This window comes from Venturia canescens, chromosome 11, assembly GCF_019457755.1.
Source record: "Venturia canescens isolate UGA chromosome 11, ASM1945775v1, whole genome shotgun sequence".
In the NCBI taxonomy this organism is placed as follows: Eukaryota; Metazoa; Arthropoda; class Insecta; order Hymenoptera; family Ichneumonidae; genus Venturia; species Venturia canescens.
This window is the reverse complement of record NC_057431.1, coordinates 15,962,797-15,989,034: the sequence shown is the minus strand read 5'-3', so window position 1 is coordinate 15,989,034 and position 26,238 is coordinate 15,962,797. Positions and strand designations below refer to the sequence as shown.

At 34.2% G+C, this 26,238-nt stretch overlaps 3 protein-coding genes and 1 long non-coding RNA gene across 5 annotated transcripts in view; 2 read left to right on the top strand and 2 right to left on the bottom strand.

The window, feature by feature from the left end:
• Nucleotides 1-7,907: 7,907 nt before the first annotated feature.
• On the bottom strand, nucleotides 7,908-11,292 carry LOC122418261 (uncharacterized). 2 transcript variants are annotated; one of them, XR_006262478.1, is made up of 5 exons: nucleotides 11,134-11,292; nucleotides 9,722-10,006; nucleotides 9,256-9,474; nucleotides 8,716-8,925; nucleotides 7,908-8,409 (listed from the first exon to the last, which is right to left on the bottom strand). XR_006262478.1 is itself a non-coding variant. In XM_043432396.1 (4 exons), exons 1-4 carry the CDS (start codon nucleotides 10,335-10,337, stop codon nucleotides 8,305-8,307), a joined length of 642 nt encoding a protein of 213 aa, XP_043288331.1. In that variant the 5' UTR covers nucleotides 10,338-10,443; the 3' UTR covers nucleotides 7,908-8,304. The 2 variants fall into 2 exon arrangements, 1 of the variants encoding a protein (XP_043288331.1); XM_043432396.1 differs by lacking the exons at nucleotides 8,716-8,925; nucleotides 11,134-11,292 and adding an exon at nucleotides 10,305-10,443.
• Nucleotides 11,293-11,734: 442 nt separating this feature from the next.
• LOC122418263 (uncharacterized) lies at nucleotides 11,735-12,843 on the top strand. Its single transcript, XM_043432398.1, has 4 exons — nucleotides 11,735-11,824; nucleotides 11,974-12,075; nucleotides 12,289-12,453; nucleotides 12,521-12,843. Exons 2-4 carry the CDS (start codon nucleotides 11,979-11,981, stop codon nucleotides 12,682-12,684), a joined length of 426 nt encoding a protein of 141 aa, XP_043288333.1. The 5' UTR covers nucleotides 11,735-11,824; nucleotides 11,974-11,978; the 3' UTR covers nucleotides 12,685-12,843.
• A 2,671-nt stretch (nucleotides 12,844-15,514) lies between these two features.
• Nucleotides 15,515-18,318, bottom strand: LOC122418264 (uncharacterized). The gene is made up of 3 exons (XR_006262479.1): nucleotides 17,813-18,318; nucleotides 17,072-17,471; nucleotides 15,515-16,635 (listed from the first exon to the last, which is right to left on the bottom strand). It is a non-coding gene; the product is annotated as an uncharacterized lncRNA (long non-coding RNA).
• A 3,346-nt stretch (nucleotides 18,319-21,664) lies between these two features.
• LOC122418257 (extracellular sulfatase SULF-1 homolog) overlaps nucleotides 21,665-26,238 on the top strand; it is a 561,276-nt gene continuing 556,702 nt past the window's right edge. The window contains exons 1-2 of the mRNA XM_043432385.1: nucleotides 21,665-21,711; nucleotides 22,220-22,541. Coding sequence (XP_043288320.1) covers nucleotides 22,297-22,541 — 245 coding nt within the window. The 5' untranslated portion in view covers nucleotides 21,665-21,711; nucleotides 22,220-22,296. The remainder of the gene's footprint in view (nucleotides 21,712-22,219; nucleotides 22,542-26,238) is intronic.

Genomic DNA, 26,238 nt, shown 5'->3' with positions numbered 1-26,238 from the left:
TCTGTTCATTTTGTTTCAAATCAATGTTCAATTTTTGTTTATTGTCTGAATCACTCTTAATTTTTTGCTTATCATTTGGTATAGAACAATCATTTGGTATAGAACAATTTACTGTATCTTCATCTTCTTCAAACTCAACATCACACATATCTTTCGGTAATAAGTCGTCAGTGCATGTTGGTAATTTTATTATTGAATAAAGAGGATTGTTTTCTTTCAACCATTGCAATGCTTTTAATACTTTGTTTTTATCTACCAATCGTTCCCATACTACTTTAGATTTAGTTGGGATACCACGAACTAATATATATAGCTCGTGATTAAGATTAATAGGTTCGGTGTCCGGACAAATTTTTTTCAACGTTTCTTCCAATGGTAAAGGTAAAATAAAATTGTTACCAACAGCTTTTGGAATCATATGCTTCTGCGGTAACTTCTTGTTCATGACGGTACCTAATCTTCGAACAACTTGAAAAGCTTTGGCTCGTTGGATCAATATTTTCTCAAACATATTGAGCCCTGATATAACTGGAGGTACTTTAGGACTGTCAAGACCATTCAGAATGCAAGCGGAAGGCACTATATCTATTTTTAATTTCGCATCACAACTACGACAAATATAATTTTCTTCCTGAACTGTTTCACATTTACCGAGAAATTCCAACAAATGATCCCAAGTTTTACCATATTTCGAGGTCTTGGACACCTTTATATTTAGAATAGTAGCTTTGGTACAAAGTTTTTCACACGATATACATGCATACCGTGGTAAATCCATGGTACGCTTGGCCAAAGCTTTAAATGCTAATTTGTATTGAGACCTTATCTCAGTTTCATTGAGATTGATTTCTACGGCACCCGCTATCAAACCTTGTGCTTTCTGCTCAGCTTGATCAGATATTTTCTGCAGCGACTCGATATCGCTGTTGTTCAATTTCTCATCCAAATCAAGTAATTTTTTATAGAAGCATATCAGATGATGCACCAATCGTTTGATCCGTCGTATTGTCGGAAAATGTGGCGATAATATTTGGACTGACAAAAACGTGGATGAACAGGTTTTTGGATCAATGTAACAGCCATGAGAATGACCGAGTTTCTCATTACTCGTTTTATTGGAACATTTCCTAGCTTGTTCAATGAACTCGACGACTTTGGATAATTTACATGTAGTTAATTTTCGGTAAAAAATAATCAAATTTTTCAATATGTCAATATCACAATCATTTGTTTTACACAAATGGCTACAGTTCCACGATCTGTGAGATTTCTTTTTCGTTGTTATCAGTGGTAATACGTTAATAGCCTTACCTTCTGAATTAATAATAATAGGCTCTGATCGGTTCAAAGGATTATAAGCAGTTTCTGCAAAATAAGCCTCTGTTGAAGCACTATGCATCCTTTGACCGCATAATATTTGGATGTATTCTTCATCGTTTGATACCGGGCAATCGGCAGCACGTGAAAGACACACTTCAGCTTTAGCTCTAGCAGATCTGAGCGATCTGTTCATTGCAATGACAAACGTTTGCCTCGTATTGAAGGCCCATTTAACTAACCGCTCAGCCTCAAGTCGACAATCTACAAGTGACCGCAAGTTTAATTTTTTGGCAATATTTTGGATGTACCTCTCCTTCGTAAACTTTGTTCTAATACAACGGTTTTCTCGAATGAATTTGCAATATTTTTGAACAATTGTAGTAGCGGTTCGCATTCGAAAATTACGTTCGATACATTTGTGATCTTTCCTTATTCGACCTGTGCTTGTAACTTTGTTAATTTTACGATGCTTTTTTTTAAGCGGGATAATTTTACACACTAATGGGAAGTTCGTTTTCGATTCAACCAATAAATCAGGTTTCATTTCAGAATCTTTGCCCACCAAAGATGTAGGTTCATTAAGAGTTAATTTATCTAGCGGTATATTTTCGTACAGTTTATCCGCACAAATATGTTTTAATGGCACTTCCTTGCCATTGTGTTCTCCAGATTTCGCAACTAATATTTTTTGTTCGCCGTCGGTGTCTAACGATAACGATGTCATCAAATGTATCAGTTCTTCTTCTTGATCAATATTATTCATGAAAATGCTGCTATTTTTAATTAATTGTAGCTCCTCTATGCACTGATTGTGACCTACGGGATTGTTCTCAATAATCAAATATGGAAAATGCTCTATAATTTTAGTATCCCGAATTCTCAACAAATGTTCGCGAAATTTTGTACAATCGTATCTAACGTTTTCTGGGTTCATTGCGTAGAATATCGATGTAGCGAATGCCATTGCAAATAATCCGCAATCACGACCATTCGGTTGAAGGTCAACTTTCGGAAAGATAATGGAGCCGGGTTCATCCAAATCATAATAAGGGAACAATCTTTGTAAATATATTTTATGATATCTATTCAACGTTTTCGATCCCATCGAATCATAAATCAATATTTTCCTGATATCGAAATAGCTGCAAACCCAATGTCCTCCTATATGAGTTTTTCCGTTCTTAACATTTAATTCCTCACAGCTGAATAAAATTTGAATATGTCTTTTATTTGATGCAACAGGCTGTATCTGATCCGGAAAATAAAGTTTCCATGGTGGTTGCTGTTCAAATTCTGAATTTGATGCTATTTTCAATAACTGGCCAAACTCTTCGATATGATCGTCATTGAGCAATGAACCATCGGCAATTAAACGAGTTTGACGAATATCAAAAGTTTCTTGATTATCATTTGGAGGAGTTACAACCTCATCGCTAATAACCACTACTTCATCGTTTTTATCAACGAAATCCTGAGATGTGATATCTTGTTGAATACACAGTTTTCGATTTGCTCGACATTTTTTTTGTCTCACAGCAGCATCTTTTCTTCCTTTCAACGCTATCTCCGAAGGCAAAAATTGTGATTTATGTGGAACCTTCAAAGTCTGTTTATTACCATCGATATTCAAATCACCGTTAATAGACTTCAGTGTACTAGTAGTTTTTGTATAATAGTTATCATCACCGTCCCACGGATGATAATTTTGAATTTCAACATCCGTACATTGGTTATTTGAGTAAGGCCCAACAACTGATGATTCATTGATTTGTTTTGAAACGGAACACAATTTTTTTTTTTTCAATCGAAAATTTTGCATTTTTGTACGATGTTTCCGTTTTTTTTGTACAATTTTAAGAGATGGAATTATAGTTGTATTAGTAATATCAGTCGGAAAGTGTGATATTTCTTGAGACAAAAAAATTTTCAACAAATGCGCACGCATACCAGGCTGGTAGTATCGAACATTTTCCGGCTTCAAATCGTATAGCAACGATACTGCGAAAGCTATTGCATAAAGAGCGCAATCATTATTATTTGGTTGTCGGTCGACAGTGGGAAACAGAACCGAATCTCGCTTATTGAAATCATAAAACGGAAATAAGCGGTTCAGATAAGTCAAATGATCTCTGTGAAGAGTACGAGCTCCACTAGAATTGAAAATGAAAATTTTTTTTGTATCATAGTAACTGCAAACCCAATGACCACATTGAGGTTCGTTACCATCAACCCTGATAAGCTCACTGCAGCTATACAATATCTGTATATGCTTTTCGTTGGGTTCAACAGGAACTATTTGCTCCGGAAGATAGAGACGAAATTGCGGTTGCATTTGGAAAATTGATTGAGATGATTTTTTCAATAATCTTGCGAATTCATCAATATGATCATCATCTAGCCATTCGCCTTCGGCTATGCAACGTTTTAGACGATCTGAATATTCGCCTAATGTTTCAATCATCTTGAACGAAAAATTAAATCAAGTTGTAACTTGATTGATGTCGACAAAAGACAACAGGCGCCGCGTAGCGCAATCAGCACGGTGAGTGCTCTATAAATAAACGACTCGCGCTGTAAGCGCGACTATGGCGCAACAATGCGTCACAATTTAAATAAATAATAAATAAATAAAATAAAAATAAAGAATCTTGGAAAATAGGAAAAAAGGAAAGGAATAAATATTCACGTAACGTCACGCAAATTGGAAAGCTGAAATAAAAAAATAAAAAATGAACATTTTTAAAAATAACCACTTCTTCCATTCAAATAAGGATTGCAAATTACGAACTTCAGTATTTTTTTGAATTCTAAATGATTTTGATAGTAATGTTCTAGTACTCAATCTTAAAATATATTTATTGCATTCATTGATTCTAAGACGTTCTGAATTTTTCAACTACGCTAGCCGAAAAAAGTGTCTTGTTTTTTAATGTTCTGGTTATTGTTGAAAGGATATTTAACATTTTTCAATACAACCAAAATATCAACGAAATGTGCACGATGGATTTTGTAAAGCTGTCGGGAAAATGTGATAAGTTCGGATAGAATACGTCATGAGTAACATGACGAAACCGAATGAAACTTTCCACGTTTTTCGTTTCGTAATATAAGATTAACTTACTGCCCATAACTAATTTGAGTCAGTAAACAATGACGAGATTGTGACGTCTTTGTTATAAACATCAAAATTGGGTATAAAAAAAATTCAATATTTAGATGTTTTTCGTAGAATATAGAACATATCACGTCAGAACGCCTCAAAGCTTTCTATTAAAAAAAAAATATATATAAGAAAAGATAATATGAACGTTAAAAAACATGATATTGTTTTTGAGGGAACGAACGTCATGCCTTTCTAGTAAACTTTTCAACAAATACATCGGTCTAGCTCTGCACAAGTATGGAAAGATATGGGCAACGAACTCATAGGGAGGTGGAAACCGCACTGTACATACGCATATCAGACAATGAAAAAGATGGTCGGAAGAATTTGAATTTCGAAAAACCATGAAAACCGATATGATTACAACCATACACAATGTGCTGTTATAATTCGATACACTTCTTTTTTTAATTGTACATATTACTCAAAGAACTTGCGGGGAGGGGGTAACGGTAAAGTAATGCAATAAGAACAATCAATAATAAACTGAATTTCAGGAAAAAATTATTCATCGGTAAGCGGTAAACCTGAATCTAAATCTATTCGACCAATTCTTTGATACTCTGTTACCAAATTCTAAAATTTGGTATACAGTGTATCAATAGCGTGATATCGACACTGACTACATTTACACGACGCTCTTATTCCGGTTGAGTTATTACATTTGTAAAACGAAAAAACAGAAAACAATAAGGTATAAACATGTGGAACTGAATATCGAGTTGGAGTATATGTGAAAAAAATAAATATGTACAAACTCAATTATATCTGAATTTCATTTTATTTCTCTATTCTCATCCCTCATCAAAAATGAATAAATGATCAATAACATACAACTGACATTTTCTAAAATCATTCGCGGTAAAAAGTCCTAAACGGCCTTGTTCAGGATAGCGATGCTTCATGTTATAAAAAGATTAATAAATGCGATGATTAACAACAGAGCCCGATTTGTCTCTAAATTCGAATGGATTTTGATAAAGTCGGTTATTTGGTTGCTTTCCTCTACTATCCGTCCTCGTTTGACATATTTCAAAATTTGAACAACACCCCCGTTCTCTTGTTAAAATTCTATTGTTGCTTCATTTATATGCTACATTAGTTCATATGCTACATTAGAAAATTTAGAGCATTCTCTCGAAATAGCATCCAAATTTTTCAAAACAGCACAGTTCATTCTTCGGAAAAAAAACCTGTAATTGGGATTATTTGCTTTGTTCTCCAAATAGAAATCACTGAAGAGACCGCCCATTCTATTATTTTCCTGTGCAATCAAAGCTACAAATTGTTGAGTGTGGTGAGATATTTGGTTTATTAGAACTTTTCATGATATCCAATTCGAAGTACTTTAATAACCATTGGAAAACAAAAGAAATGTTAGAAAAATTCAGGTATTATTCGAATCGAATTAATTTAGAATTTTCAAAACATCAGAATTGAATGTGCACGTTACGATCAACATGAGAAAAATAATGCCCGAAACAGTGATCCATGATGAGTATGGTGATCATATGCTACATCAGATTTAGAGCATTCTCTCAAAATAGCATCCAAATTTTCAAAACAGCACTATCCGGAGAATACACATTCTTAGAACAAAAAACGTCTGATTCGCATTATTTACTCTGTTCTCTAAAAAAAAAATCACTCAAGAGACCGCCCATTCTATTTTTTTCCAATGCAATCAAAGCTATAAATAGTTCAGTAAAAATCAGCTCAATCAAAAAAATTTGGTAACAAGTTCCAGTTATTTTCGAGTTACTGTTTAATTTCAAAAAATCATAATTGAATGCACATTACAATCGAATCATGAAAGAAATAATTTCCGAAGTAATGATCCATCATTAATATGCTGCATCAGATTTGGAGCATTCTCTCGAAAAACTTTGGACAAAAAACCTCTGACTCGCATTATTTTCTCTGTTTTCCAAAATGAAATCACTCGAGAGACCACCCATTCTAGTTTTTTTTTCCTGTGCAATCAAATCAAAGCTATAAATTATTCAGTGTGGTAGGATATCAAAAGACGCAGTAGTGGCTTTATTTTATAGGAATAACTTTTCATGATATCCAATTCTAAGTACTTTAATGACATACACAAAAGAACGAATTATTGTAAATCGGTTTAAAATGACTTCAGATTTTTGTTTCATTGGAGAACAAAAAAAATGTGTTAGGAAATTTCAGTTATTATTCTAGTTAATGTAAAATTTCAAAAGATCAGAATTGATACACATTACGATCAAACTAAAAGAAAAATAATGCTCAAAACAGTGATCCATGATGAATACAGTGATCATATGCGACATCAGATTTGGAGCATTATCTCGAAAAAAAAACCCAAATAGTACTATCCCTTGTTTGGAAAAAAAAACCTCTGATTCGCATTTGCTCTGTTCTCCAAAAAGTAATCACCCAAGAGACCGCCCATTCTATTTTTTCCTGTGCAATCGAAGCTATAAATAGTTCAGTGTCATGAGATATCTTTTTTATCGGAAGATAGCAAAAAAATCTGTTAGCAAGTTTCAGTTATTATTCGAATTCATGTAGAATTTTAAAAGATCAGAATTGAATGCACATTATAATCGAACGATAAGAAAACTAATGCCCGAAGCAGTGATCTATAATGAGTATAGTGATTATTATGATTATATGTATGCTACATCCGATTTGGTGCATTCTCTCGAAATAACATCCAAATTTTTCAAAACAGCTCTATCCATTTTTTGAACCAAAAACCTCTGCTTCGCATTATTTCCCCTGTTCTCCAAAAAGCAATCACCCAAGAGATCGCCCATTTGTATTTATTTTTCCCGTGCAATCAAAGCTATAAATAGTTCAGTGTCATGAGATATTCATTTTATCGGAATAAAAGTTGATGATATATAGCAAGTTTTTTGAATTAATGTAGAATTTAAAAAGATCAAAATTGAATGCACATCACGATTGAACCATGAAAAAAATAATATGACGCTGAAGTTTGCAACGTTGGAGTCCAACGAAATGATATAATAAAACTCAAATAATTCAAGTTAATCTCCAATATTGTTCCCTGCCGAATTTGCCATTCATAGTTTTTCAACCTATACCAAAGATTCGTAAAATAAATAATTGGTGAATTACAAATATTTAGTCGTTCATTCGTTGGACTCCAATGTTGCAAACTTCAACGTCGTAAAATAATGCCCAAAGCAGTGATCCATTATGAGTATAGTGATCATATAACATATGCTACATCAGATTTGGAGCATTATCTCAAAATAGTATGAAGAAAAAACGGCACTGTTCGGAGAATAGACATTCTTCGGATAAAAAACCTCTGATTCGGATTATTTGCTCCGTTCTCCAAAAAGAAATCACTCAAGAGACCGCCCATTCTATTTTTTCCTGTACAATCAAAACTGTAAATTGTTCGGTGTGGCGAAATATTTTTGTTTTATTGGAATAACTCTTTATAATATCCAATGATACGTACTTTATAATAAAAACAACGAATTTTCGTAAATCGTTTGAAAATAATTCAAGATATATTTTTCATTGGAAAGCAAAAAATAAGGAATGTAGAATTGTATGAAACTTCATGGAGAATACCTCGGATCTGGAGTTAAATTCATGTGCAGTTTGCCAAAGTACATTCTTCGGACCTATGACTTGAATCGTTTCTGAGCTTGGGAGTAGGTTTACGGCGATAAGATCAGAATTGAATGAACATTACGAACGAACGATGAGAAAAATGATGCCCGTAACAGTGATCCATGACGAGTATAATCATCATATGCTACATCAGATTTCGAGCATCCTCTTGAAATAGCATCAAATTCTCAAGATAGCACTGTTATTTGTTCGAACGAAGAACTTCTAATTCGCATTATTTGTTCTGCTCTCCAAAAAAAAATCACTCGGAAGACTGCCCATTTTATGTTTTCCTGTACAAAAAAAAATACTATAAATTTTGTAGCGTGGTGAGATATTTGTTTCGCCATGCAGGATCAATTTTCACGATATCCAATTATAAGTTATTTAAAATCATTTCAAAATTATTTTTTCACATTCTTGTTTCATTCGACTCATGCAAAACAGCAAAAGAATCTCTTAGCAAATTTCACTTATTATCCAAAATAGTATAGAATTTCAATATGCTAAAAAAAGAATTGTAAAAAACTTAATGGGAAGTGCATTACATTTGGAATTAGATTCATGCAAAGTTTGGTAGAGTAGCACGTTTTTCGAACCTGTGGCTTAAATCGTTTCTGAACTTAAGAGTCGGTTGACGGATATGAGATCACAATTGAATTACGACCGAACCATAAAAAAAATAATGCCTGAAGCAGTGATCCATAATGAGTATAATGATCATCGTATGCTACATCAGAATTGAAGCATCCTTTCGAAACCAAATTCTCCAAAAAAAAATCACTCGACAGACTGCACATTCTATTTTTCTGTACAAAACATGCCATAAATTGTTCAGCCTAGTGAGATATTTGTTCTTTTGTAATAATCTTCCACGATATCCAATTATAAGTTCTTCATTAAAAACAAAAAATAGTTTTGAATCATTTAAAAATGATATGAAATTTTCATTCATTGGACTCATGTAGAATAGCAAAAAAATCTATTAGCAAATTTTCAATCATTTTTAAGAATCATTTAGAATATTTATTAATATACGAAGAGAAAGGCATGTGAAATTGTAAAAAACTTAATGGGAAATGCATTAGATCTGAGATTCAATTCATGCAAAGTTTGGCAAAGGAGCACATTTTTCGAACCTGTAGTTTGAATCGTTTCTGAACTTGAGAGTCGGTTGATGGAGATAAGCTCACAATTGAATGCACATTACGATCAAACCATGAGAAAAATAATTCCTGGAGCAATGATCCAAGATAAGTACAATGATCATCATATACTGCATCAGAATTGAAGCATCCTTTTGAAATAGCATCTAAATCCAAAAAGAAATCATTTGACAGACAGCGCATTCTGTTTTCCTGTACAAAACATAACATACCATAAATCGTTTAGTCTAGTGAGATTTGTCATAACCTTCCACGATATCCAATTATAAATTCTTCATTAACATACACAAAACAAACAACAGTTCTAAATCGGTTGAAAATGATGTGAGATTTTCATTCGTTGGACTCATGTAGAAGAAAATTTCCAATCATTATTAAAATACAGAGAAAGAGCCATGTAAAATCATATACAGTTTGGCAGAGGAGCATGTTTTCAAACCTGTGGCTTGAATCGTTTCTGAACTTGAGGATCGGTCGACGGAAATAAGATCACAATTGAATGCACATTACGATTGAACCATGAGAAAAATAATGCCCGAAGCAGTGATCCATGATGAGTACATTGATCATCGCATGCTATATAAGAATTGAAGCGTCCCCTCGAAATAGCATCCACATTTTTCAAAATAGTACTATCCATTCTTCGGACAAAAAACCTCTCATTCGCATTACCTGCTCGGTCCTCCAAAAAAAAATCACTCGAAAGACTGCGCATTCTGTTTTCCTGTACAAAACATGCCATAAATTGTTCAGCATACTAAGATATTTGTTTAGTCGAAATAACCTTTAACGATATCCAATTATATGTTGTTCATGTAAATGAAACAAAGAATGTTTGTGAATCGTTTAAAAATGATGTAAGATTTTCGCTTTATTGGACTCATGTAAAATAATTAAAATGTTTCTTCCTAATTCAATTAAGGATGACCATAACCTTAAATAAAGAGAATATGTAAATATGTAAAGATTAGACAAAAACAGAAAAAATAATATATTTCATTCTAATAGGATGACAGACTTACTCCTGGTTTGTCGATTATAATTTTTGTCCCCATTGCCTGACACGTATAAAATATAAATATATTGACCACGCGATCGACAACATGTCAAGAAATACAAATGAACATGCTGCGAAATTTTTACAGTACCGGCACCGGCTTTTACAACATCGGGCGTTAATAAGGAGTTTCGCTACAGAAGTCTAAATATTAAGAAATTGATTAAATTTGGTGATAATGTTCTTCAACATCAAGTGCGAAAACACAAATTTTTTCAAAATTTTCTTCTACTTAGTTATCGTGTAATTACGCATTATAAAGCAGATTTCTTTATAATGCCCGGAATGTATACCTATATATATATGGAAACGCTATGCTTATACACGTGAACTTTAGTGATCAACTACTCGATAACTGTGTAGAAGAAAAATCTTAAAAAATTTGTATTGTCAAATTTGGCACTAAAGAATATGTTCACCAAATTTTATAAAATTCTGAACTTTTTGAAATTTTTTATGTTTTTAGCATGGTTCAGCATGGCAACATTGTATCGCCTGTACCGAAACTCCTTAATAGACCGGTATAAAAATGCCGCGTGTAAATGTACTCTGTAAATCGATTCGGAAAATCAATGAGAATTCCATATAAACGTATATGATGAGATGATATATAGATATAGATATACGAATGTGGGAGAGCTCGTGCAAACGTAATTTCAAAATCTTCTTGATTACCCAAAATGAATGAACTGACGGAAAATGAAATTATCAAATTCAATAGTTCGTAATTTGTATCCTTTTTTGAAAAGGAAATAAATGTATACATTCTTTTTTATTTGTTCTTGGTTACTTACCAAATATATGAGGAGTACGATAAATGATATCTAATCAGCCACTAGGAAAACACAAAACCGCTACCGTGTCTCCTGATTTATAACTATCTCACTCTTATTAAATCTGCACAGTAAAATTTGAAATAAAATTTCACATTAAACACATAATGTTGAGTTGAACACATAATATAAAACGATTGTAAACCCTTTTTCACCTCTGATAAAGTACGTAAATGAAAAACACTTCGGAAACCACGAATTCAAAAATAAGAGTGGAAAGGAAACAAAGATGTAGCTCACTCTCTCTCTTTCTTTCTTTGTGCCTGTAACCAACGAAACGACCTCTAAAATTCGCAATTTATCGTATTATTATTGTTCTCTTTCGCTCGTACACATAGACCCTTCTCCTTGCTTTTCAAATTTTAGTTTATCCGATTGGCGTTCTTACATTATATACTTTCTCTCTCTTGTACACTTGAACCTTACGTGGTTGTGCTACCGTGCGGTGTCGTGACCAATAAGAATCATTGTTTTCCTATTTCTTTCTCTGTCACACTTTCTTTCATGTGGTCAAACACCAATGCGGTCGCGTGCACGTGTGACAACGACCAATCGAAATCAATTATTCAACAAAGAAAAACTGAAGCCTAGATTTCGCCGCGTGAGCTGCTCAGTCTAATTCGAACGTGCGTTGTGGAAGTACATATTACTGGTAAGTACATTCACCAAAAAACATATTCTCGACAGAAAATACAATTTTTTTTGGAGCATACTTGTGTTTATACTCCAAATAGTCTCGACGTGAAAAAATTATTAAAAAAATGAATGTTTTAAAATGACCTGACTGAAATTTATGTTTAGAAAAAATGGATGAACAAATCGACGAAACTCCGAAAAATGGGGATATCGACAAAACCAACGAAGCGGGTAACGAAACGAATCCTTCATCAGCGAAAATCAACAGTAAGTACAATATTTTTTTCTTTTAATACTTGATGTCGAGCCGCTACCGCGTCTCTTGAATATGAATAATATATAAATAATATATATATATATATCGAGACGCAACCGCGTCTCTTGATGCATTTTTCGACAGTGTTATACTGTTTCAGTTTCTTTTATTTTTTTCAAAACGAAAAATAATTATGATCTTTTTTGTTTGGAATTTTTTTCCAGACGCAAATGAAACTGACATACCAATGGATCATGAAAGAATAAGTACTGAGGTGCTGGTTGATACAGCCAATCGTCTAAAAAAACTCACTCTCGCGCAGAATTCCGATGATTCGGGGCCATCGACGTCGAAATCCGAAGACGGAGAGCAGAAGAACACGTTCGAAAGTAAGTAACAGAAAAAAATAAAAAAAAAACAAAGTATACATTTTTGTATTTTTTCAAATTGAAACAGGAAGACATCGTGGAAACCGAGCCGGACGACGGGTGCAAGAGCGGCGACGGATTGGTTTTTTAGCCAAAATGTTGTTGGCGATGAGCAACGACAAATATCGTGATCCTCCACGAAGATATTGGCGAGGTGGTTATTCCAGAGGAAATAACCACGGAACATCGTAATTTTCCTCATTTAATGTTCCTTATTTAAAAAAAGTGATAAACATGTGATACTAAAATATACTAAAATATTTAGTTAAAATATGCAAAACCGTGACAATTAACATGTCATGCAGAATATGTAACGTAAAAAAAAGCAATAAGACAATATGTGAAAACTCATTCGATTCTAAATTTCATTTATTTGTTCCGCTCCCATCCCTGATCAAAAATTAAATAATAAACAATGATTATTAACACACTTCGGCTAGTCACTCCGTTGACTAGTATTATGGAATTCATAACAAAGCCCGATTCATCCGGAGACCATGGAAACTGTTTTAATTATTTTTTCCTGTGTAAAAAATGCTATAAATTGTTCAACAAAGTAAGATGATTGTTTTGACGCAATAACGTTTAATTATATTGAATTATGAGTTCTTTATATTCCATTGGACGCATGTAAAGAGTGAAAAACTTATTGGAGAATGTTTCTAATCATGTGAATGTAACTTAAATCGTTTCTGATCTTGAGAGTAAGTTGACGATGATAAGATCAGAATTGAATGTACATTAAAATCGATGACGCTGAAGTTCGCAACGTTGGAGTCCAACGAAATGATGTAAAAAACCTTCCCATAATTCCAGTAATTCTCCAATTTTGTTCCCTGTCGAATTTGCAATTTGTAGTTTTTCAATCCGCACCGATGCTTCATGAAATCAAAAATTGGTGAATTACAAAAGTTTTTTCCTTTCGTTTCGTTAGACTCGAACGTTGCAAACTTCAGTGTCGTTAAAATCGAACCATGAGAAACATCAGAATTGAAGCCTTCCCTCGAAACAGCATCCACATTTTTGAAAACAGAACTGTCCATCCTTCAGATAAAAAACCTTTGATTCGCATCATTTGCTCTGTTCTCCAAAAAAAAACTTGAAAAACGGCTTGATCTGTTTTCATGTGCGAAAGAGGTCATAAATTGTTCAGTGTGGTAAGACCACATTTTTTAAAACAGCACCGTCCATTCTTTGGACAAAAAACCGCTGATTCACATCATCTGCTCTGTTCTTCAAAAAAAAATCATTCGAAAGACTGCTCGGTCTGTTTTCCTGTGCAAAAAAAATTGTTCAGCGTGATGAGATCACACGTCGGACAAAAACATCTGATTCGCATCATTTGCTCTGTTCTCCAAAAATAATCGCTCGAAAGACTGCTCTGTCTGTTTTCCTGTGTAAAAGATGCCATAAATTGTTCAGCGTGGTGAGATATTAGTTTTGTCGAAATAACTTTTCGCAGTATTTTTTCAAAACAGCACTGTCGATTCGTTGGATAAAAAACCTCTGATTCGCATCATTTGCTCTGTTCTCTAAAAATAATCACTCGAAAGACTGCTCGGTCTGTTTTCCTGTGAAAAAGATGCCATAAATTGTTTAACGCGGTGAGATATTAGTTTTGTCAAAATAACTTTTTGCATTGTCCAATTATAAGTTCTTTATAAACGAATAATTAATGATATTTTCGCATTGTCCAATTATAAGTTCTTTATAAACGAATAATTAATGATATACGCGGAAAAAATAATGTTTGTGAATCATTTGAAAATAATTTAAGATATTTTTTTTATTGGTCTTATGTAAACAACAAAAAATCTATTAGCAAATTTCAAATATTATCCGAAGTAATTCATTGGTCTTGATGTAAATGTTAATAAACTTCAGATATTATCCGAAAAAATGTAGAATTTGCCAGAGTATATACTTCAAACCTGTGGCTTGAACCGTTTCGGAACTTAAGAGTAAGTTGACGGCGATCCGATCGGAATTGAATGCACACCATGAGAAAAATTATGCTCGAAGCAGTATAATGATCATACTACATCTGAATTGGGAACATCCTGTTGAAAAACTTCGGAAAAAAAACCTCTGATACGCATAATTTGCTCTGTTCTCCAAAAAAAATCACTCGAAAGACTGCTCGGTCTGTTTTCCTGTTCGAAAAAGATGCGGTAAAACTTTTCACAATATTCAATTATAAATCTTGAATAAAAACAGAGAATTATTATAAATCGTCTTAAAATGACTTGAGATTTTTGTTTCATTGGATGAAACTAATGTAGAATTTGTCTGAAATAATAATCACAATATCCAATTATATAATCTTGAATAAAAACAGAAAAATTTTTCGTCTTAAAATGACTTGAGATTTTTATTTCATTGGAGGACATGTAAAACTGTTAGCAAATTTCAGCTATTATTCAAACTAATGTAGGAAATTTACTAAGAAATAGTCATGTAAAACTTTGATAAAGAAGTGAATTCATTTCAATTTTATAGAAAGCACATTTCTCGAACCTGTGGCTTAAATCGTTTCTGAGCTTGAGAGTAGCTTGACGGAGATCAGAATTGAATGTGCCCGTTACGATCGAACCATGAGAAAAATAATGCTCGAAGCAGTGATTCATGATAAATATAATGCTCATATGCTACATCCGAGTTGGGAACATCCTCTCGAAATAGAATCCAAATTTCCCAACAAAACTGTCCATCCTTCGGAAAAAAAACGTCTGCTTCGCATCATTTGCTCTGTTCTCCAACAAAAAAACACGAGAAAGACTGCTCGGTCTATTTTCCTGTTCGAAAGACGCCATAAATTGTTCAGCATGGTAAGACCACATTTTTAAAAACAGCATTGTCTATGCTTCGGAAGAAAAACCGCCGATTCCCATCATTTCCTCTGTTCTCCAAAAACAATCACTCGAAAAACTGCTCAGTCTGTTTTCCTGTGCAAAAGATGCCATAAATTGTTCAGCGTGGTGAGATATTAGTTCTGTCGCAATAACTTTTCACAGTATCCAATTTTAAGTTCTTTATTAACGAATAAATAATTTAATGATATATGCCGAAAAAAGAATGTTTGTGAATCGTTTGAAAATAATTCAAGTTTTTTTTTTCATAAGTCTTATGTATGATGAGTATAATAATCTTATGCTACATCTGAATTGGGAGTATCCTCTGGAAATAGAATCCAAATTTTTCCAAACAGAACTGTCCATTCTTCGGACAAAAAAGCTCTGACATTTGCTCTGTCCTCAAAAAAAAAAAAATCACTCGAAAGACTGCTCAAACTGTTTTCCTGTTCCAAAAAAAATGCCATAAATCTTTCAGCCTGGTGAAATATTTGTTTTGTCTGAATAGCTTTTCACAATAAAAAACAGAATTGTCCTAAATGATTTGAGATTTTTGTTTCATTGGATCAAACTAATGTAGACTTTGTCTGAAATAATAATACTTCACAATATCCAATTATAAATCTTGAATAAAAACAGAAAAATGTTTCGTCTTAAAATAACTTGAAATTTTTGTTTCATTGAACATGTAAAACTGTTAACAAATTTCAGTTATTATTCAGACTAATATAGGAAATTTACTAAGAAAAAGTCATGTAAAATAATAATAAGAAACTTAATGGAGAATGCTTTGATCTAGAAGTGAATTCATTTGAATTTTATAACAGAGCACGTTTTTCGAACCTGTGGCTTGAATCGTTTCTGAGCTTGAGAGTAGCTTGACGGAAATCAGAATTGAATGTGCCCGTTACTATCAAATCTATGATGAGTATAATGACTAATCAAATCTATGATGAGTATAATGATCATAAATAATAAGAAACTTAATGGAGAATACTTTGATCTAGAAGTGAATTCATTTGAATTTTATAACAGAGCACGTTTTTCGAACCTGTGGATTGAATCGTTTCTGAGCTTGAGAGTAGCTTGACGGAAATCAGAATTGAATGTGCACGTTACTATCAAATCTATGATGAGTATAATGACTATCATATGAATTAGGATCCTCTTGAAATAGAATCCAAATTTTCCAAACAGAACTGTCCATTCTTTGGAAAAAAAACCTCTGATCCGCATCATTTGCTTTGTTCTCCAAAAAAAAAACACTCAAAAGATTGCACGGTGTGTTTTCCTGTTCGAAAAAAAAAATGACACAAATCATTCAGCCTGGTGAAAAATATTTGTTTTGGCTGAATAACTATTCACAATATTCAATTATATAACCTTATATAAAAAAAGAGAACTTTTATAAATCATCTTAAAATGACTTGAAATTTTTTCTTTCATTGGATCAAACTAATGTAGAATTTGTCTAAATAATTCTTCACAATATCCAATTTTATTATAAATCTTGAAAAAAACAGAAAAATTTTTCGTCTTAAAATGACTTAAGATTTTTATTTCATTGGAGGACATGTAAAACTGTTAGTAAATTTTAGCTATTATTCAAACTAATGCAGGAAATTTACTAAGAAATAGTCATGTAAAATTATAAAAAACTTAATAGAGAATGCCTTTGATAAAGAAGTGAATTCATTTCAATTTTATAGCAAGCACATTTCTCGAACCTGTGGCTTAAATCGTTTCTGAGCTTGAGAGTAGCTTGACGGAGATCAGATTGAATGTGCCCGTTACGATCGAACCATGAGAAAAATAATGCTCGAAGCAGTGATCCATGATGAGTATAATGATCATATGCTATATCTGAATTGAGAACATCCTCTCGAAATAGAATCCAAATTTTCCAAACAGAACTGTCCATTATTCGCACAAAAAGCCTCTGATTCCGTCATTTGCTGTATTCTCCAAAAAAAAAATACTCGAAAGACTGCTCCGTCCGTTTTCCTGTGCGAAGATGCCATAAATTGTTCAACATGGTAAGACCACATTTTTCAAAACAGCATTGTCCATTGTTCGGAAGAAAAACTGCCGATTCACATCATTTCCTCTGTTCTCCAAAAAGAAATCCTGTGCAAAAGATGCCATAAATTGTTCAGCGTGGTGAGATATTAGTTCTGTCGCAATAACTTTTCACAGTATCCAATTTTAAGTTCTTTATTAACGAATAAATAATTTAATGATATATCACAATATTCAATTATATCTTGAATAAAAACAGAGAATTTTTCTAAATCGTCATAAAATGACTTGAGATTTTTGTTTCAAACTAATATAAAATTTGTCTGAATAACTCTTCACAATATCCAATTATATAATCTCGAATAAAAACAGAAATTTCTAAATAAATCAACCACAGCAATTAAATACTAAAGTAACTCGCAGTTTCGTAAAATAAAAAAAATACATACATAACCTCTCCGGCAATTTCAATTGTTTATTTTTCTGCTGCTCCTACATATGCTCTTTTTAAAGAAAACAAAATTCGACAAGCTGTATAGTAGTCGGTGGTGTTCACATTCTTTGGGTTTGTTTCTTATTTTCTTATCTATACTAACCACGACGCACCATAACCTCGAAAATGTGAAGATGGTAGGTGTTGGAACTTTCGAAAACTCACAAATTACGGTTTCACAGCCATCGTTCTGTATTAAACACGGAACGAATGTCATTTTTTTTTAATCACGACGCACAATTAGCACAAAATCTCAAAAATCTGACGATGACAGGTGTTGGAATTTGCGAACAGTTGTTGACAATCAGAATCGACACTCGTAAATTACGGCTCACAGTCATCGTTCTCGAAACGCAAAACGATGAAAAACGATGAATGATATTATTTCTTTTAATTAATTTTAATTAATCCCTCTAAACTACGAACACAACCAAGCCGACGCTCAAGGCGCTCGCGCTGATGTGTGTATATTCGTACGTACGTATATACGTAAGGATGCTAGAATGCTACTACTATGCTACATGCGTAAACCGGGCGCTGATATCGCCCGTTGTGCGCACATCAGAGGTATTGCTGTCTCTGTCGCGCACCAATAGCGACGAGCTTTGCTCTCTCTCTCGCTCGGCGACGCGCAAGAGAGGGGATACAGCGTTCAGCGTAGTGTGTGACAAGAGAGCCGAAAATGTATACCAGTCTCGCAAAGGACGTAAGTCCAAATGTAAACATTCTCAACTTACGCCCCTCTGTCTCTAAGAAATAAGAAATCCCGAAACGATGAATTTTAATTCACAAAAATTACATATCTCGGGATTGACTGGACGGATTTACTTGCAACAAGGACCAATGGAAAGGGAAAAATCGAAAAAAAATCGACACCAATTTTCAGATCCTTTCATCAAATGGTTTGTCTGTGAAAATCGTTTGAAAATTCTGTGACGTCATAAAACCGGCATATTCGCGTATATAAGAGTAGCGGCAGGGCTCGCGCTGGCTTTTCTTTTGCGCTGCAGTTTTCCTTTTAATACTTGGCGTCGAGCCGCTACCGCGTCTCTTGATAAATATTTTTGTATATATTGAAACGGCACTCCCTTTTATTCAAACGAAATATCCCATTCAAACCCCGCACCACGCGAGCTCGTACTCAGCCGCTCGACGCGACTTTCCGTGGCGAGGCGTAAAAGCTATTACTTTATTAAGAAAAACTCTTTTCTTTCATAATTACTCACATTTTACGTTTCAATGACTCAATCAATTCAATTTTTATGCTAGGTAAGATTAAATTAAACAAAAAAGGTTAAAAATTCAGTGCAAAAGGCAATTGAGAGTGTCCAGAGAAAACTTGTCCAGAAAAGCCCTATTCCGCACGGAATCCAACGGAAATGGCCAGTCGCGAACGAGCTCTTGGGTCCAGGGGAAATAATGATTCAAATTGACAATAATTTATTAATGTAACGATTGCAACAAGAATGTTTGATTTATTTAATTTAGAAAAAGCAAAATATGATTTTTGGTCGTTAAAAATATTTATTTTTACACAAAGATCATTAAGTTCTCAAAAGTGAGGGAAAACAGCCTCAAGTTTGTCCAATCACGGCGTGAGCGGGAATTAGCGACCCAATCCGAGAATTTAGAGATCAAATTCTGGTTCGAGATTAATTTTCCAGGCGAATCAAAATTCGAGTTATTTTTAGAATTAATTATTATCATGATCTCTTTGTTTAAACGAGTATAAAAGGCCGTGCGGAGCAACCACGGCAGCTCATTTCTAAATCAGCTCCCGCTTCAAGTACAGAGGTAGTGACTCTGGAAAACAGGTTCCAACAAACCAACCAACCTAAATACTCCAAATTTCACGCCGAGAGGGAGGGGACTGTGCGATTCCGTGCAGGCCAAAGATTCCAGAGTGATAACCTATCCATTCCTTATTGAGAGGGAGGGGGCCCTGCGATTCCGTGGGGTCTGAAAATTCTTGGCATAGGCCCTTTACCTTCTCTTCACTCCACTTTGATTTATTTTGTTGGAGGCAATAAATAATTTATTTCGAGAGCATAAGCCTCCACTATCCTCTTTGAAGCGGGAACTGTCTCAATTACCCAAATTATTTTAAACATTCGATTGAAAGAAAAGTTATTTTGATTATCCAAAAATTGGATCAATCTCAGTTGATTTGTATCGAGCCCATCCACAAACATCATTCAAAATTGTATAGAAACACAAAATTAATCGGATTGATTAAATTTGAGAGTTGAGAAAAATAGGAATTAATTTCTGAGCTCACAGATTAGAATTTATAAGAATTAGCAAGAGAGAGCAGAAATAATTAAAACTGGACAAATTTCTTGACGTAAGAGAGCGATACCACGCGTAAATTGGACAAGTTTATTGAAATTAGGGAAATATTTTCATTTACACCACAAAACACCAACGATTTGCATCGCATTCTCAATTGTTTAATAAAATTACTTTGAATAAACACTATTATTATATTTTCACACACAAATTCTTAATCTCTCGTTCATTTCATGCCTGCTCCCAAAAATTTAGTAGCTCGAACACACGCGTACCGGGTCACGTCTAAACGCGTACCGTAACAATATACTTACACCACCCCAATTAAGTTCGATTTTCAAGCTCACATTATGTGCTCGAAATTATTTTCAGCGATATTTCCTAAAAACATTACTTAAATTTAAAAAAAAAACTTGATGAATATTGAAAACCCAATTACTGATAAAAAAAATAGCATAGTTTTAAAAAATATAAATCGTTTTACGATAATTGTTAATGGAGTGGTTGATTTATTAAGTAAGCGGTAAAAACGGCCGGGCGCGCGAAGCCTCGAGCCACCTACCACGCTGCTTGGTCACATGTCTCCGATAAACGACGCTCAACGAACATGAATAATTTTTTTTAAACTATATACAATGCACCTAAGGATCTGAAAAAATTCACGGTGAAAAAAATTGGCTAACCAATGTTAATCTAGAATAGAAGTCAGTCGATTTTATAGCTTATTCGTTTGGACGAAAAAAAACTTCGATGTTCGGGAGGTGTTGGTGACTCGCCGTGTCGAGATTCGGCGCTCTCCCCACCACTAGGCCCACACACCGCAGCGCTCAAACGCTAGGCGCGAACTAGAGCACAGACTCTTGGCTCACACTTTCACAGGATTTTCAAATGCTGGAGCGTACACAGAAAATAATTTCCATTACACTTTTTTACACGATATGACAATAATTCCCCTCCTGCTGCTCTTCCCTCCCTCGCCAACTCGAAACACTCCTCTCGACTTGATGACCGTTATCCGGGTGTCTTTCCCCTCGGGAATCCGGCATGCAGCTCTGAAAGGCTGAGGGGAGGTCTCCCTCACGGCTCCGGAGGTCTCGAAGCCATGGTGGGCCGACGACAATAAGTCACCAGGCAATAACAGTACCTCGCCTCCAGAAAACTCCCCTAGACCCCACCTGACGAGGCGCCGGTTCATACGAACTGTGACACCCGAATTCGCGGTTTTGCAGGCGATGCAACTCTCGGCTGCTACGGCGGGAGAGACACGAGCGACGTTCAAGGAATGGCCTATGCCAGTGTGCTGTTTCAACCGCCCGCAGGTCGAGAATGATACTCGGTACTCGGAGACGGCGTGAGAGGAATGCCCCTGACGAACGAGATCGGTTCGAACAGTAGGAGAGTATCGTCAAAATAATAATTTTCGCAAGGCCATATGTGGTGGCGACAACACCAAATCTCCCAAAAATCAAACATGAATAGCTGTTAAAAACAACTTCATTACGATTCAAAATAGGCAATATAAAATTCTCTCTCTTCCTGACAATTGGAGGTAAAATGTACCTAAAGGTAATTGGTATTCGACTTAGTAATTTGTCGATAGATCGAAAATATACGCCATTCAAAACTTAAATCTAATTACATGACGATGAGTCTCGTTCCGACTAACATCCGACGAATCGAAGGGGCGTCACAAATGGGCCGTAAACCCGGTCCACTGATCGACACGATTCGTACGGGTGGCGCGGCAAAATGCCACGTCACAGTGTATTCGATAAAACTGACTGCGATTAGAACCGTTAATAGGTGCAAATTTGCAATATGCTTACTCTATTTCGTTGGTTTTTAAAGTGCTTTTGTAAAGTTATTAAACACTACGTTTTAATTGTTTTTCACATCATCATTTCGTCATTTTATTATTACCCCGCGATTCGGAATATTCCAGTTTCTAAATCTGAAGAATTCAGTTTACTGGGGTAAATGAGTAGCTTTCTCCGTTCTTTCACATAACACAATGAATTGAATAAATAAAATAATGAATGAAGAGTACTGATCGGTAACGAATATCTACTTACAGGGTATTTTGGAAAATATTTAAATAAATACAATGGATCATACATACCACCGGGCTGGCGCGAATGGGGTGGCCTGATAATGAACTCCAAATACTATAACTATAGTGTGAACATGAACGGGAAGAAGATTAAGCACGGCTTCGATTACAGGAAGGATTATTATCCGGACTTGATAGCAAATGACAGCATTGCCTTTTTACGCCAGAGCAAACAAAATTTTGCTCGCAAGCCGTTGATGCTTGTTGCCAGTTTTCCAGCACCACATGGCCCTGAAGACTCTGCACCACAATTCTCCGAACTTTTTTTCAACGTTACAACTCACCAGTAAGTACCATCATTTATCGTTAATATTTCTATGTGAGGAATTGTGACGTTGACTCCTTCATTGATAGGTCCCCCATATAGCGTGGAGTACTGATTTAGCTATAACAAGTGGGTTTGTCAGGAGACAGGTCACCAAAACAAAAAACTTTGAAGTGTGCCCTACATTAGATACATCGATGCAGGTCGATATTTCGAACTTCAGTACAATTCTAGTTCAATAAAAAAATAGATAATAAAATTCAGTAACGAGTGTTTCAAAAAAGATGTTGTGTCCGCGAAGACCGTCACGAAGGGACGAGTTATCAAGGACGAATCTTTAAGGGATTAAGGCCAAAAGAGCTGAACTATAACTCGATACTTTTAGAACAAGTTAATAATAAGTTTATTTAAGAAGGTACAAATTCGAGATTTTATTGCCTTTAGACCAATCTGTTAGAGTTCTGGGAGGTGAGGTAGAATGAGTGAGAAGAGAAGCCGACATGAGGGGCAAAGAAAATGTTGTAACTTTATTTGTATCATTGTATAGGCGTATTACTGTTTCATTCCATATAAACTTTCGGATATAAATACGCCTAGGGAAAAAAAGGTTGGGACAAGTACATTGATGGTCTCTTGTTTCTGGATGACATAGAAAAAAGATTCAGAACCAGGAAAAAAATTCTATAGATATAATAAACCAAAAATTGAGAAGTTCAAAAAAATTCAACAAAAATAAAAAACAATCGAAAAAATTCTGTAAAGAAAAATAAAAAAAATTCAAAAAAATTCATAAATATTGAAGACATTGACAAATGTACTATCCAAATTACATGCAGTATAAAAATGTATGATATCAATTGGAGGCCAAGTTTTTATTGATAATTTGGAATATTTATCGAACAAATTGGAAACTTTAATTGAAATTCATGATAATTATTTTCACGAAAAAAGTTAATGAAAAAAAAGTCATAACGGAAGTTACGTGCAGTACTAAAATGTATTATATCAATTCGAGGTCAAGTATTTATCAGTTATTCGAAATATAATCTCCGGCGACAAATGAGCGTTGAAAATCCTTGTCGGGCTCAGAACGTTTTATCAAAATTACTAAAAAAATTAGAGGAAATAAAATCATTAAAAATTCACATGAAAGGCATTCGTTACTTCAACAAGGTACACGCTTTAAAGAATCGATTCCCCTCCGACTTTCAGGATCCCCTGGTATTATTCACAACATTCAACTTCGATTGGATCGGTACAAATTATGTTCAAATACGTCTTAAACGTACTTGTCCGGCCCATCACTTTTTATTCAAATTGCTCATTCGAAAACAAATCAGGGCTGCTCTATAATGACAAATATAATAAAATCGATAGAAATAAAAATAATATCTCCAAGTAATTTGAACTTGATTGTTCGCAAGTTCGTATAGCAATATCCACTTCTCATTTTCTTCAGTGAACACATGCCATTCGGTAAGAATAAATGAAAATGAGAAATAATCAGGCGCATTACTAGAAATTTTCGAACCTACTCAGCCATGCAATGTTTTTTTTCTATAGTCACGTACACATTTTGATAAATATCACTAGTCGAGTACGACACGTGGATTCCTGGAATTTGGAGAAAAATGATTTTGTTGTGAATTATGACTCCCTATAATATAAATAGATTAATCAACTTCATCTTTTATTTTCGTTTCATTTTAACAAGAGCGATTCGAAGCAAAATTATTTTCTCGGGAATTACTGTTCCTTAATATTAACACATGCATTAACTTCGTTTTTGATTTGTTTTCGAAAGAGCAATTTGAATAAAAAGTGATGGGCCGGACAAGTACGTTTAAAACGTATTTGAACATAATTTGTACCGATCCAATCGAAGTTGAATGTTGTGAATAATACCAGGGGATCCTGAAAGTCGGAGGGGAATCGATTCTTTAAAGCGTGTACCTTGTTGAAGTAACGAATGACTTTCATGTGAATTTTTAATGATTTTATATTTATCCACAGAAATTTCAGAGTTCGCAGGTATCTGCTGCGGTTCAATGTATCTGCGCAATGAGCTTCGAAGACAGCAATTTCAAATCTATCCATAAATGAGCAATTGAAGATTTTTATAATCAATTTTTTACTTCATATATATGTTACGGTTAGAGTCAAAATGTAAAATAAATGGCACAGTATATAAATTGTATAGTTTGCAGATTTTCGCTGTATTTCAATGATCCGAATCTACAGCATTATAATGAAAAGTTGTCAAAAGTCATGATGTTGCATAAAAATGACATACCGCACATTGCATTCAGAAATTCTGTAAGTTTCTGGGGATGTTGGTAGGCATTATATTTGATCACATCCAAAACTGAGCAACTGTAGACTTATCGGAATGAATTTTTTTTATAATAATTCCATATCTGTAGTTTGCAAAGTGGAAATACTCAACATACATGTCATTCCATAAGTTTTGTTATCAAAATTTGTGTTTGCACACCGCATTCCGAAGATACGACTTTTCATATCATCAGCAAAAAAAGCATCCAAAGGCTTTCTGGAACAAGTTTCCAAATTTATTACTCGACAGACCTAATGGGAAAAGAATATATAACTACACACTATACCAAGACCAGATTTTTTTTTGAAAATCTGATTTACAAAATGTGCAATTCAAGATCATGGTTAGAAACCTCTCGAATCATGTTACCACAATCATCATGAAGGAGTAGAAAATCATAGGACATATATTAGGGAACGAATTAATAATATGTATCGATCCGCTGCAAACTGATGGGGTGAAAACAAGGATCGGAGAGGGCAGAGCCAAACTGAATATCAAGCAAAATATGGGGATGTTTAAAAATAATGATGACACAAGAAATAAATTAGAAAACATTTATTCAAGTAAAGTTTCTAATATCATTCTAACAGTTCCGTGTGTTTTTGTTCTATTTATTCGTATGTATAACCTATTTACACATGATACATAACCACGCCAGTGACGATATATTCGGACTGGACAATATTTCTCGTAATCTGGTTTAATTGAAGGATTATTTCAGTCAACACTTATTTCCAATCGAACGAAATAATGAAATCTTGAAAAGTTTCGTTGACATATGCATCGCGCATTTTTTATATTCTTTTTCACACACACATCACAGACTACATTTACGCGGCCGCTTTGAGGTAAATATTCAGAATAAGGTCTCCACCTCCGATTTTATTCATCTTGAAATATGTTGTTGTGGACATCATTCCGAGTAATTTGATATATAATTGTATATGGCGGTCTCTAATAGTTTCGGAGATATAAGGGTTTTTGTGTAGGAGATCGTATATATCAGAGTGTTACATACACATGCATCACTTACTCATTAACGTAAATAATAATGAAATTCAAAATGAATTCCAAGTTCAATCATCATTTGTTTCGTCAATTTGCATTTCGTCTTTTTTCTTGTCGGGTGGAAAAAACTTGCCGATGGCGTCAAAAAATGGAACGATTCGTTCATTGTAAGAATGGACGCGTTTAAATAAATATTCGGCCAAATAACCAGCTGTATGATGTTCTCTTGTTCCATAACGTGGAATGTTGGCTCGAACTTCTCGCCATGTTCGTTCAATGTTTTGAGTGTAAGCTCCTTTAAATAATTGTATTTAATATAATAATCTGAACATAATCAACGAAAATACGAAGATTCTACATTTTTGTACCTGT

Coding starts and splice junctions, on each gene's coding strand:
- LOC122418261 (XM_043432396.1), bottom strand. CDS start 10,337: ATGGGGACAAAAATTATAATCGACAAACCAGGA. Junction 9,475..9,721: donor AGAAACGATTCAAGCCACAG/GTTTGAAAACAT, acceptor TGTTTTGTACAG/GAAAACAGAATGCGCTGTCT. Junction 8,410..9,255: donor AGAAACGATTCAAACTACAG/GTTCGAAAAATG, acceptor TTTTTTGTACAG/GAAAACATAAAATGGGCAGT.
- LOC122418263 (XM_043432398.1), top strand. CDS start 11,979: ATGGATGAACAAATCGACGAAACTCCGAAAAATGGGGATATCGACAAA. Junction 12,076..12,288: donor TTCATCAGCGAAAATCAACA/GTAAGTACAATA, acceptor ATTTTTTTCCAG/ACGCAAATGAAACTGACATA. Junction 12,454..12,520: donor GCAGAAGAACACGTTCGAAA/GTAAGTAACAGA, acceptor AAATTGAAACAG/GAAGACATCGTGGAAACCGA.